At 43.2% G+C, this 13,786-nt stretch overlaps 1 protein-coding gene across 2 annotated transcripts in view; it reads left to right on the top strand.

Annotated features, from left to right (window-relative positions):
• Positions 1–13,511, top strand: part of N (neurogenic locus Notch protein) — an 81,336-nt gene extending 67,825 nt beyond the window's left edge. Inside the window, exons 12-20 of one of the 2 annotated variants that reach the window (XM_075688268.1) lie at positions 277–430; positions 576–1,679; positions 1,792–1,930; positions 2,071–2,230; positions 2,749–2,912; positions 3,004–3,387; positions 3,816–4,078; positions 8,624–8,925; positions 9,173–13,511. In XM_075688268.1, the coding sequence (XP_075544383.1) occupies positions 277–430; positions 576–1,679; positions 1,792–1,930; positions 2,071–2,230; positions 2,749–2,912; positions 3,004–3,387; positions 3,816–4,078; positions 8,624–8,925; positions 9,173–10,498 (3,996 nt within the window). In that variant the 3' untranslated portion in view covers positions 10,499–13,511. The remainder of the gene's footprint in view (positions 1–276; positions 431–575; positions 1,680–1,791; positions 1,931–2,070; positions 2,231–2,748; positions 2,913–3,003; positions 3,388–3,815; positions 4,079–8,623; positions 8,926–9,172) is intronic. The other variant, XM_075688271.1, reaches the window with a different exon arrangement.
• Positions 13,512–13,786: the final 275 nt, after the last annotated feature.

Raw genomic sequence — 13,786 nt, 5'->3', positions numbered from 1 at the left:
TGGTGTGTGCTTAAATGAAGGAAAACTTCGACAACTCATTTAGAATTTCTTATAAAAGAATAAATGCAGTATATCATATACGTCATTATTCATAGTCTGGATATGCCATAGGAGCGCACTATGTGGACCTACTACAGCAATGTAAAAAAAAAAATAAAATCTTGTATTGTTGATGTCACTGTAGGGTACTGAAGAGCTTCCTTTCACTTGTAATTGCCTTTTTAGAAAATGAAAGCTATAGGTGGGAGGTGATTTTAAACTTTTTTTCTTTTATAGACACTAGTGGACTGGTGCGCCACAACACCATGTCTCAATGGAGCTACTTGTAAGCAGTCCAATAACACATATCGGTGCATCTGCAAACCTGGTTGGACTGGTCTACTTTGTGATGTATCCATGGTATCATGTGAAGATGCTGCATTGCAGAAAGGTCAGTCTACATTTATGGAACCGCAGTGCCTAAGAACAAAACACTTTGATGAACTCCATATTATACTGTTGTTATAACTGCTGTCATAACTTTTCTTTGTTATGAACATGTGAAATCCCTCAAAAATTCCCATGTTTGTGTGCAGGTATCAAGGTATCAGACCTGTGTGAGCATGGCGGCATGTGTGAAAACATCGGGAATAGCCATCGCTGCCTCTGCCCTGAGAGCTATGAAGGCAGCTACTGCCAACGCGAAGTTAATGAATGCCTTAGCAACCCTTGTCAAAATGGAGCAACCTGCCAAAATCTAATAGGCCAGTACAAATGTGATTGCCCAGAAGGATTCCAGGGGCTCAACTGTGAATACAATATCAATGACTGTGACCCCAATCCATGTCACAATGGAGGTACCTGCCACGATCTTGTTAACAAGTTTGCCTGCTCTTGCCGTCATGGGACAGTAGGAATCTTGTGTGAACACAATGTCAACGAATGCTTTGAAGGTGCCTGCCATCATGGTGGAACATGCCTTGATAGAGTTAATGGCTACGAATGTGAATGCAGGCCAGGATACGTGGGACCACGGTGTGAAGGAGATGTCAATGAGTGTCTCTCCAAGCCCTGCGATCCAGTGGGCACACTTGACTGTGTCCAGCTAATTGATGACTACCGTTGTGACTGTCGCCCAGGACATGCTGGTAGGCACTGTGAGCTTAAAGTGGACCCATGTTCATCAAACCCTTGTTTGAATGGTGGCATCTGCCATCCTGGACCTCGTGGACCAATGTGCATCTGCCAAGAGGGTTTCCGTGGTGAGACTTGTGCCAACCAGAGCTGTAGTGAGAAGTGGCCATGCCGCAATGGAGGTCAGTGTCGGGGCCACTCTTGTGTCTGCCCTCATAGGACATCCGGTAGTCTGTGTGAAATAATTGAAGAAGAACTCAGTAAGAGTGCCTGCACATTAGGGGCTTGCCGAAATGGAGGAGTTTGCAGAGAAGTCACAGGCGGCAGGATAGAGTGTGACTGCCCTGCCAGGTGGAAAGGACTACGCTGCGAAGAGTACGATGGTGGCTACAGAGGAAGTCTGGCACCACCTGTGGAAGGCATCTATGACTTATTTTTGAAATCCCTCGAAGAGGAAAAGAAGCAGTGCACCATGCGCCGGTGTGAAAAGAAGGCAGGCAACCGCCATTGTGATGAAGAGTGCAACACGTATGCCTGTGACTTTGACGGTGGTGACTGTTCATTAGGTAATTTCAGGCTGCATGACAGCATTCCTTGCATCAAGCAGTCGCCAAAGAATATTTTTCTTTGTGCTTTGACACTTCTGCACTGACAGTGAAATTTTTATGCCCTGACTAGGTATCAACCCATGGATGAACTGTACTGCTGCGATCAAATGTTGGGATGTGTTCAGAGACGGCAAATGCAACATGGAATGCAACAATATTGACTGCCTTTTTGATGGTTTTGACTGTCAGAAGGACCTTCAACCTTGCAAGTAAGCATGGTTTGTTTACTATAACAGAAATACCAAGAAAATCAAAGTGAAATTTTCGAATGCTTATAGTTTATTGTAGTTTTAGCAAACTCCACTTGTCTTAATATAAATGTAACGTACATACTTGTTTCTTTTTACAGTGAACACTATGACACTTACTGCATGAGGAACTATGGTAATGGATTCTGTGACCAAGGCTGCAACAATGAAGAATGCAACTGGGATGGCTTGGACTGTGAAAAAGGACCACCATACCTTGCTGAGGGTTCCATTGTCATCATGCTTTCCATTGAGCCAGAGGTTTGCTCCTTTTTGTTACTACCCAATCATTATTGGCATACTAAAAATAGAACAAATGTGTTGGAGCAAAATGCAACACCAAAAAGCCCCTGCAGGCCTGTATCAAACTACTATAATGCGCTCGCAGCAGCATCTGAGGTGCCAAGTTCTATCTTGACTTTTGTGTATTGTTGTACTACTACATTTTGTAGTGAACCGGTGGTGATGTTATGATCATGTGATTAAGCAGTGTAACACCTCGTATATTGCCATGACATCTGTGCATCAACCTGGGTGGTGTATCTATGGTACTCTCCCACTTGCAAAAAGAGCCTGCAAAGACAGGCTCTTTTTTGAACATTTGGTAATATTGATGGCGTCCTCAAATGGCTAAGAGCTCATAACGGCTATTGCTGCAAGAAAGCTCATAAAAAATGGAGCAGGCCTAAAATTAGAACTCTTACGTTAAGCACACAGGCATCAGCACCCACACAGTTTCACTGAGCTCATGACTAAACAGTTGTATTTCCATATTGCAGGTTTTCAAGAACAACACAGTAGCCTTCCTTCGTGACATAGGACATGCACTACGCACCAATGTGCTGTTCAAAAAGGACCCTAATGGTCAGGCCATGATTTACCCCTGGAAAGCAACAGAAGGCCAACTACCCAACCACTCTGTCCTTCCTGTGCCGCGCACAGGGTAAGTATTGATGACCTGCGGTGCTTCTGCTCATGCTACCACCAGAGTATTGTGGCACAAATTCTGAACCAAGTTCTGTCTGCTTTTTCAGAACACTTGTGCATCTTGAAATTGACAATCGTCGCTGCCTCAAGTCCCAGGGAAGTGAATGCTTTCAATCTGCAGCCAAGGCAGCTGAATTCTTGGCAGCAGCACAGGCCAGACATGCCTTAGAGACACCTTTTCATATCCAAGAAGTACTAGGCTCCGGTACCGAGCAGGATGGTGCTGGAGGCGAAGGCAGCCGTACTAGTGCACTGCACATTGTCATCGGCCTCATTGGTGTACTGCTAGCTGGGCTTCTTATCGGTGTCCTCTTCACCACCCAGAAGAAACGTGCCCGGGGTATTACATGGTTTCCTGAGGGATTTCTGAGCACCAGCAGTGGCCAGAGACGCCGCTCAAGGCGCAAGGGTCCTGATGGGCAAGAGATGAGGCAAGTAACAAGCTTGAGATCTCAAGCGTGCAAATAAATGGATGCTTGTGTATGTTTTCCATGCCTGTATAACTATCTGTCTGCTCATGTGTATGCATGTAGTTGGAGTGGTTCATTGGTTAAGTGGGGCACTCATTGAAGCATTGGTATTATACCTGTTGTACCACATTTTCTGTGCACTTTCATCGGTGCTGGTTCATTTATGACTCCTTATGATTTATTACTCTATAACTAAATCTTCGAAGTCTTCATATCTTCTACTAACTTTATTGTCCTCTAGCTTTGATGCAGACCAAATCTGGCTAATTAAACAGGTATTTTATAAACGGATATGAATGGAAGGAATGGCTAGTTGGTGACTTCTCTTTGGTGAGCTGCGCAAGTGCTGCTGTTTTTACATTCACAATTCATTTTAAACTGCACTGCAGAGTTGCTCAAGCAAATGGTGATGGACCCCCAGAGGCATGGAGCGACGATGAGGGGGAGCGACCTCCTGCAAAGCGTGCACGAGGCTCACCAGACTCGGGATGCGGGGACACAGTTGTCTCGGACTACGAGGATGAACGGGACCCTCGACCATGGACCCAGCAACATTTGGATGCTGCAGACGTGCGTCTGCCTGAAGTGTTGCAAGCACTCACCCCACCACAAGGCAGTGATCTCGACCACAATGTTGACGTCAGAGGACCTGGTACGTATGATAATTATCAGTCTTCAAAAGTTTCTTTGCATTGAGATAATACCAAATTCAAATCCTAGGGATATTAGAGGAAGAAAAGTGCCTTGAAACACTTAAACTAGAAAAGCATTACTGAGTTGTTTGTAATCAACAGGCTGAGCACCTGTGTTCATAGGCAACAACAGGTGGCATACAGGAAGGCACCCATATATTACATATATGGATCGAAGTGGATATGCTCAAAGATGGGCATTATGGAGTGCATTACCATAAAAGCCTGCACATAATTAGAGGATTTGTTTTTCTTTTTTTCAGATCATTACATGCAAATTTATTTTGTTTTGTGCTGGATCCTACGCATTTTCTTTCTTTATTTTTTATTTACCGTACTTACTCGTGTATAACCAGCCCCTGCGTATAACCTGCACCCCTAACATTGAACTCCACGAAAAAAAACAAAAAAAACCTCGTGTATAACCCGCACATTTACCTCGTGCGTGTTATATCGTGCGTTACATAATTTTCAGAATATTTATTCAAACAACCACCACCACGTCACTGGTTATCCGATTCTCAATCGTCGCCGCTCTCACTGCTGCCATCCGAGGCTTCATCGCCACTCTCAAAGACGTAGTCGACCTCGGAACCATCCAAGCTGTTATTGATGGCACATTTTTTAAAGCTTCTACGCACCAAGTCGGCCGGTATTGCTTTCCACGCATGCACAGTCCACTGGCACAGCAATGGAATATCGGGTCTTCGCATGCGTCCCGTCGGTGTGAGGGCGTAAGGACCGTCGGCCATCCACTGGACATACAGCCGCTTCACGTGTGCCTTGAACGGCTTGTTCACGCACACGTCGAGTGGCTGTAGCATGGACGTAATGCCGCCAGGTATTATAACGAGGTCGGTGCCATCTCGCTGAGGCAAGCCTTCACCGCATCAGTGCAGTGGTCTCGGAAGGAATCCAGTACGAGCATCGACCGGTGCACCAGCAAGGCACCTGGTCTTCGTTTCCAGATTACTCGAAGCCAGTCACCGACTAGGCCACTGTTCATCCAGAAATTTTCTTCCGCACGCACGATTCCTGGGGGCAGTGGGGTGCTAGATAGCATCTTGCATTTGAAAATGACATACGGGTGCAGTTTCGTGCCGCCAGCCAAAGTACATAACACGACTGTGCAGCGCAGCTTAGCATTTCCGCCAGTCAGCACGCTGACTGATTTGGAACCCTTTTTTTCCATGGTCATGTCCATTGGCATCTCAATGTACACAGATGTCTGATCAGCATTCCCTACCTGAGACAGCAAATAGCTGTGCTCCTTCTGAAATGTGATGACATATCGTTGAAAGTTAAAAAATTTTTCTTCGTAGGCATCGGGAAGCACATGGTTGTTCGCCGCTACCGCATAAAAAATCCACATCTTCGCATGAAGCACTGAAGCCATCCATGGCTTGCATGAAACTCGCGTGGAATGTTAATTTCATCCAAGTATCATCCCATCATCCGGTTTGCCCCTCTAGAAGGCCCTTCACAATTAGGTTGTTTCGCCTAGATCTGTTCTCTAGGTCATCCAAAGTGCCCAATAGGTGGTCTATTTTTATTTGCAATGAATTAATCATTGAAGATGTTACTTATTTTCAACCTGTCCACATCAGTTTCAAGAGTGGACATGCGTTTGGCAAGGTCATAAATTTTTTCTGCAATGCCATTCAGCTGATGCTTGGTACCCTTTTGGAAGTCAATATTTCTTGCGTCAGAAGCTTCTAGTTCGGCGAGAATAGCGTCAAGTATTTTGCTGTCACCAGGACTGGGGTTGGGCTCAACGTCACCAGAGCACCACAACAAACTTGTGACAAGGCAAGGTGCACAGCGTGCATGATGCACGCTGTAGGAACAGGGCAGAACAAAAGATAAGTGGTGCAAACGTTTGACCAGCGTAAGACGTTTCTACAGTGCAAACTGGTGAATGTGCCTATAAGAGAGCGGTAACTAGCAAGATCGTTACCCATGATGAGCAATCCGCGTTTGCTAGATGCAGCAAGCAGGTGGGATTTTCGACCAAGCAGTACAAAATCAAGGTGGATGAAAAAAACAATTGTTCCCCACCTGCAGCAAGTTGTTTTTTCATCCGCTTTCATTTACATTAATTTATTGTTTCTTTATTTCATTTATTAAGCACAAGCAACTTCCCCTATGTTGTCCTTGGTGTCAGTGTTTGTTGGCTTATGTGACTAGTAAAAATCGTGTCCCTTGGTTAATCCCCTTTCTTCTCGTTATGGCATTTTACTGTGTTATAAATGTAGCATGGCAAACTGAATTTGTTATGTAGGCTGGGTAGCCAGGAAACTCCATTCAAGCAAGGTGATAAAATATATCTAGCATTACAATTTCACTATAGACAGTTATTCGATCAGAAATGCCAATTGTGTGTAGGTGTTGGTGGGCACTGGACATTGTGGGTTCTTGGGAACTGCACATAAATGCTAGCTGTGGTATGACAAAAGGTCTCTTTTAAACAAGTGAGCTTAGAACCCACTATTCTCAGTGTCAACCTAAGGTATGCATTTGACTCTTCAAGTTGGTCTCATTACAAACCTGTTGCCACTGGTTTTTTGCGCTCTCTAGCCATTGTGGTTTTGCACCACTAATGACAAACTTTATCAGTCATTTATTAACCATTAAAACTTCATTAAAACTTCTTTCTGGGTGAGTTGGTGCATACTTGACATAAAAATTGTAACAGTGCAAACACATGCAACCACAAAAAAACAAGGACGAGACACAAGTGCTGTGTCTCATCCTTGTTTCTTTGTGGTTGCATGTGTTTGCGCTGTTACAATTGTTATGTCAATTATTAACCATCCCACTCATAAAACCATGCAGTGAAATTTTTCACAGGACAAAGCAAGAAAGGCTGCCACAATTTCTGGGTTTATATGCAAGCACTAAATGTCTGTGCTTCACGACGCACATGAATGCAAAGGATGCTTGCCATCTGTTGCGACTGTGTCCGGGAACGAACGCCACATGAGAGAGTGCTTTGATGTGCCATGCTATAGATAGACTAGCCTACAGACTATGAAAAGTTAAGTGAGGCCACTTGTGCAGCTTCTTTATAAAGAAGGCCTGCACACATATTTAAGTATATATGTGCAGCTTCTTTATAAAGAAGGCCTGCACACATATTTAAGTATATGTAATATGCCATGTGAAATGTGCAGGGGAAAGAAAAAACAAGCACGCTTGATGACAGTGAGGGGAAATCGTTTTGGTGGAAGTGAAGCAATAATACAAGTGTGCCTATGCAATGCTTCAACATGAATTGGATCTCCACATCGTCACTTACAGGTGACGATGTGGAGTGAATATAAAGTGAATATAAGTGAATATTCCAAGTGAATATAAAGAGCGAATATAAAGAAGATTCAGTGACTGCCATGATTTTTAGATGAATATGTACACAGTAGCCTATAAGGAAGGCACATTACATTTTGCAACTTCTTTACAATGGTGAAACACTGTCTGGGATATGGGTACTTTCAGAACAACATACATAATCCCAAAATTTTCACTACATCAAAAGGTATATTTTGAAAGTTAAAACTGAGGAGGTCTTGGAAAACTGTGGCATGTAATCAGGGGTAATTACGAGGCTCTTGGTGGCTCTTAATATATTTTAGCATTGCTGATAAACTTGTTCACGAGGGCATGATGGCATACTGAATAAGTTTGCCTGCATGGTGACATCATGGAAATTAGCCAACATAACTGACTGGTGCATCTATATAAATTCTCTTTGAGTTGAACTGTGGTGCATTTGCTGCTTCATTCTTAGATTGCTTCCAACTATGTAATTTCATTTGGTGAAGTTTTCTGTACTCCATAGGCAAATTAGTAGGTTTCATTTTGATGAGTGGAATATTGTCCTCTGTAATTTTTTATTTTAAGTTTTCCCACTTAACCATTCATAATTATTTGTGCATTTCTTATTAAAATTAATGGCATTGCAGACCAGTGCAATTTCACTAATACTTGGAGCAGTGGTAGCTGTTACCTGCCCCGGGTAGGGGACAATCATAGGCTCTGAAAATTTGCAAACCTTTCCCATCTGTGTGTAAAAATTAACATCTCAAGAAAGTTTACAATATCTTTTGATGTCTCTTGAGAATCTCTAAAATGCTTCAAACATCCATTCACTGCATCACCTTTGGTGTAAATGTAGATTTGGGGCAGAATGAAACTGATCATAATTGAATTCAGTGGTCAGTAGCTTGACAATCGTAGATTTTATCTATATGGCAGTTGTATCACGGGATAAACTGACAAGAGCATCAGAGATTTCTGAATAGTTATTGCAATGTTTTGTAGAAATATTGTCTTACTACCACTTTCATCTATATTTCCTGCTCCTCTTGCATGATGTTTCAAACTTTTTATAGTCATAATGCTCACCTAAATAATGCTGCACTCCAGTAATAATATGGCAATGCTTGTACTTTTTGTGATTTAGAACTCTGTTTAAAATTGGTTGATGTGAATGATGCTTTCTGCAGGTGGCCTGACGCCTTTGATGCTTGCTTCATTTCGTGGCGGTGGTGTGGATACTGGGGAAGAGCCAGGAGAAGAGGACACTGGATCTGCCAGTATGATTCAGGACCTTTTAATGCAAGGTGCCCAGCTTGGCAGTACTACTGAAAAGACTGGCGAGACATCGTTGCACCTTGCTGCTCGCTACGCCCGGGCAGACGCTGCCAAACGACTTCTTGATGCTGGAGCTGATGCCAATGCTCAGGACAGTTCTGGCAGGACACCGCTTCATGCAGCTATTGCAGCTGATGCTGTAGGAGTGTTTCAGGTAACTATTTTTCAACATAAATAGCCCTGTTCTTTTGCTCTTATTTTTACTGTAGGGTAAGCTTTCAGATTGTTATTACAGATGTAATTTACGTGCTGCCATATTATTTACTGTGCGAACAAGATGTAGTAGTTATCACCTGACAACAGACAATTGCTACTCTGAAGCATACTCAGAAATGGCAGCCACCATGTAGCCCGTGAAACCTGACCTAAATGTTCTTGTGTGTTGCTTTGTTTTTCCCCAGCAGATCTTGCTGCGAAATCGTGCCACAAATCTAAACGCCAAGATGAACAATGGGATGACTCCACTTATTCTTTCCATTCGCCTTGCTATGGAGGGCATGGCAGAAGACCTAATCAATGCAGAAGCAGACGTCAATGCAGCAGATTCTGACTCGCGTACACCACTTCACTGGGCGGCCGCTGTCAACGATGTTGCTTCAGTCCGTATGCTTCTGGCTCATGGTGCCAATCGTGATGCTCAAGATGTGCATGAAGAGACTCCTCTGTTCCTTGCGGCACGTGAAGGAAGCTTGCAAGCTGTGCAGGCATTGCTTGACCATGGAGCCAATCGAGACATCACCAACCACATGGACAGGCGGCCGCGTGATGTTGCTCGTGATCGCATGCACCTCGATATTGTCGACCTGCTGGACAAGTATGTGCCAAGCCCCCATATTTCAGGGCTCTCCAGCCCACCAATCCTACTGTCTAGCCCAACAGTCATTGGGTCCACTAAATCTGCCAAGGGCAAGCGACGGCAGCCACAGGCCAAGAATGGTGCCAGTGCCCTGCAGCAACTTGACATGTCAGCCACATCCCCCAAAACTGACACTGCTGCGGTTACTGTACCGAAGAGGAGGACACCATCTATTAAGAAGTGTAGGGATCCGCCTCCATTGCCAGACATTGCACACTCGCTTGACTCGCCTCACGAGTCACCAGGAGGTCCATTGTTCTTGCCTCAAGAGGCTGTGGCCACCTTTACCAAACAACCACCATGCTACGAGGATTGTGTGGGGCCTGTCTATGCTGGAGTGTACGATCTACAAGCCTATGCTAACACAGGTCCTGCTGCCATGTCACAGCAGCAGCAACAACAGCAGCAGCAGCAACAGCAGCATCAACGCCAGACCTCTGTGCCCTCCAGCATGAGCAGCTATAGCATGGCGTCTTCACCTGCCAAGCAGAGACCCTCACTTCCAACATCACCAACTCACATGGCTGCCATGCGAGCTGCGCACCAGCACAAGTTGCAGCAAGGGGGACCAACATACGACTACCCGGTACAGCCAGCCTACTACCACTACCCTACGCCACCATCTCAGCACAGCCATGGCAGTGGGGCTGAGGTCACACCTCAGCACTATCTTCACCCTGGTGAGACCTACCTGACGCCATCACCCGAGTCACCCGGCCAGTGGTCGAGTTCTTCACCCCATTCAGCACAGTCTGACTGGTCAGAAGGCATTTCCAGTCCCTTGGGACAGGCACTGGGTGGATCAGCTGACTCCAAGCAGCAAACTATGCAGCAGCCTGGACTGACTCACACTGACTCTGTGTTTATCTAAGCCACTGTGCAGTGCAGACTGAAAAAAGATATATATATTCTGGGAGGTGGACTACTCAACTTAGCTTCCCAAGGACACCATGTGTGTTGTGCTCTTCAGTGAAAAACTGACCTGCTGAACATTTTTGTGGTGGACTACTTGCAGATGCTCACAAAGATGCCATGTACACAGGTTTTATTTTTTTAATTTGTAGGTTTATAGATTTGCTATCAATAGAAATGCCCAGTCGTGTCACACCACATACATGTTGGAGAAATGCTCTTGCTTGCTAATTAATTTGATGAAAGTCAGAAGCACACTTCAGGCAGCGAGTGCCATGGGCATGAGGTAGCTCTGTCCCAGTACATTTTAACATAGTCAGCCTCCAACATGTGTGTTGCAATCATGTACTGAAGTTCTGTGTGTATGGCACAGCTGAATTTGAGATCAGAGGGCTATTTTTATACTTGTCGCTCACAACATGTTTAAAAGGAAAGCTGGTGGGTATGTTTTTATCTAGCAGCACAGAGCATTATTTATAATAAACCTGTTTTGCAGCTTTGCCTATCTCTCATCCTCAAAAGGGCTGATTAACTTACATGCCCAGCATCATCACTTTCATATAACTATGACCTATTTTCTTATGGAGTCTGTGTTTCTGAGGAGTTTTGTTCACTTCGCCCTATCAGTCATCTACTCATCTCTCAGCTTCTTGATGTTTCAGTCCTCCTCAATATTGTCTTGCCACCAGAGTTTCATGGCACTCTTGTCGATATCCTCTACTCATTAAATGGCCAAACCATCTCAATCTTTCTTTTTACATTTTTGCTGCAACTTCGACCATTCCTCTGCGTCTCTTGCTGCTACTTTGACAATACTCAGATATAGTCACTTAAAGCTCTCTTTTCTTGTCACTGCACAGGTATATCTCGGCATCCTCATTTCAGTCACCTTTATTTTCCGCATTTTTAAGCCTTCATCATGATTATTTTCAGCTGTATACAACAATGCTGGTCATATTACTGTCTTGTAAACTAAGCCTGCCAACATTTTTTGGTATATTCTCATACAGAAACCCTGAAACATCCTCTCAGTTCTTCAATTCTGCCTAAATTCTCCCAATGCCTTTTGCCCTTGTTGCCTTCTTCTTTGACCACTCAACAAAAATACCTAAAATGAGTTGTCTGCTTGGTAGTGGTGCTGACCAATTTTAAGTCTTTGCTGAAGTGATTGCAGGCCATGCGGTCCATTTTGCTTCTGCTTATTCATAAGCTGCTTCTCTCGCTTAGATTTCCTCCAGCACTTAAACATCACTTTAGTACTGTGTTTTGATGCTGCACACAAGACTTGAGTTATCTGTACAAAGAATGTTCAAAAGTGTTCCTTCTGTACAATACTTAATCAAGCAAGGGCTTTATGGCAAACCTTGGTGGAGCGCCTATGGTCACTTCATAGCTTTCGCTCTAACGAAGGCAGCTGGGAACCTTCATCTTTGCTTTCCCTTGTATTTCCTTGACAAGCAAACATACTTCTCTGACGACTGCCAAATTTACCGGTACCTCTTCTTTGTTATTTGCAGTCAGCAGTGAAGTGTGTGGTACATTAGTCTTTATCCTTGAAGGCTGTATTAGTAGATACCAGTCCATCCACCATTTGCAAAGCAGCAAGTGATTGTATATCTAATGACGGTACATTAGAAAATACAATGTAGGTTCAAATGAGTTTATCTTGCTTTTTCTTAAGCTCGTTATTGAGCTACCTATGTACAGTTTCTTGATAAGAACTATGGTTCTAATAATCTAAGTCTACTGTTATGTCATTACACTCTAGAAAACCTAAATATGGGAAACAAAATCTGGATCTTGCAAAGTGAGTCAAGATGTTCAAATAAACCGACACCTGATCTTGCAAAGTGAGTCAAGATGTTCAAATAAAACCCACACCTGATAAATTAAAGATTTAGATTGCACGCAAAAATATTTGGCATATTTTGAATCAAACACCGATTTCACAGTCACTCAATTTGAATTAGTTGTATCAAACACATACTAAGTTGCTCACAGTTACTCAAGATTGCAAGAGTGTATTGTGTTGACAGAAGTTTAGCTTAAGACAGACCACTATAAGTTTTTATTTTCTCTTTTTTGTATTACTATCATTTGTAAATAAGAATGTGATAATAACTGATGGCAGCAATTCAGATGCTCCTTGTTACTAACAATAAGCAGTGAATCAGTATTCGAATTTTTCAACAGCTCACCATGGTCAGCACATATAAGTGTGGAAGGCTTGTGAATGTACCGAGAATCATGAAAAAAGTAACTATTCCTTCCAAGTAAGTATCTTCTGTGCGTGCTGAATCTTGCTCAATCCTGGAGAACTGCCAGTAAGCTATGGATGTGTCAGATTTAGTACTCCGATTTTGTTTTATCATTGCAGCATATTTATTTCACAAGATGGGGCCAAAACAATGTTTGTGCACTCTTGCAGCAACAACCCTCGCTACTAACTGGCAATGCTGATTGCCCTGTAGGCTCGTGAAATGCTACATTGATTTAGAATGCAGAAGGACACTCGGCAAATAATGTTGTGTTCTGTGTTGTTGTAAATAGGTTTTTTGCTGTGCCTCTGCCTTATTGTACGCATTTGACTTCATCTTAAGGCTCATTTTGACTGTCCTGCCTAGAGAGTTTGCTGCTACTCATTGGAAAGGCTGAAAATGTTTTTCCACAGTGTGAAAAGCAGGCTGGGCATGAGGAATGCACTGTACAATATGTGATGTGGGACTATGCAAATATATATATATATATATTATATATATAAAATGTATACATATGTACAAAGTCCAAGAGTGCGACAGCATTCAGAACGAGGTGGAAACTTAGCAGTGCATGTACATGCAATCCTGCCAAATAATGCATATGCATGATTCCTTTCATTGCCAATACCAGAAGAAAAATCGTGTTCATAGCCTGGTTCGTCATTTTCATACTGTTCAGCAGAAACATGCACAATAAAGACAGTTCTTTGAATATATTGTGTTATCATTGCTGAATTGTGTAATTACCTGCGGAGACAGACCAGCACAACATGAATCAGTTCCTTTGATCTGGTGGCTGAACACATTAGCATAAAATATGCTGAAGACTTTATAATTTTTTTCGATTATTTTGCAATTATCAAGTACCAGTCAAGTAATCAGTCGGCCTTGGTGAGCCTAAAGAAAGCTAAAGCTCTTTCCGAATAAAGTTACTGTATTCTTCTTGCAAATACAGCAAATTCTTTGTCATATACATTTTATGACAGTTT

The sequence above is a fragment of the Dermacentor variabilis genome, chromosome 1, assembly GCF_050947875.1.
Source record: "Dermacentor variabilis isolate Ectoservices chromosome 1, ASM5094787v1, whole genome shotgun sequence".
In the NCBI taxonomy this organism is placed as follows: Eukaryota; Metazoa; Arthropoda; class Arachnida; order Ixodida; family Ixodidae; genus Dermacentor; species Dermacentor variabilis.
The sequence above is the reverse complement of the archived record's forward strand: the minus strand, read 5'-3'. Positions and strand labels throughout refer to the sequence as shown.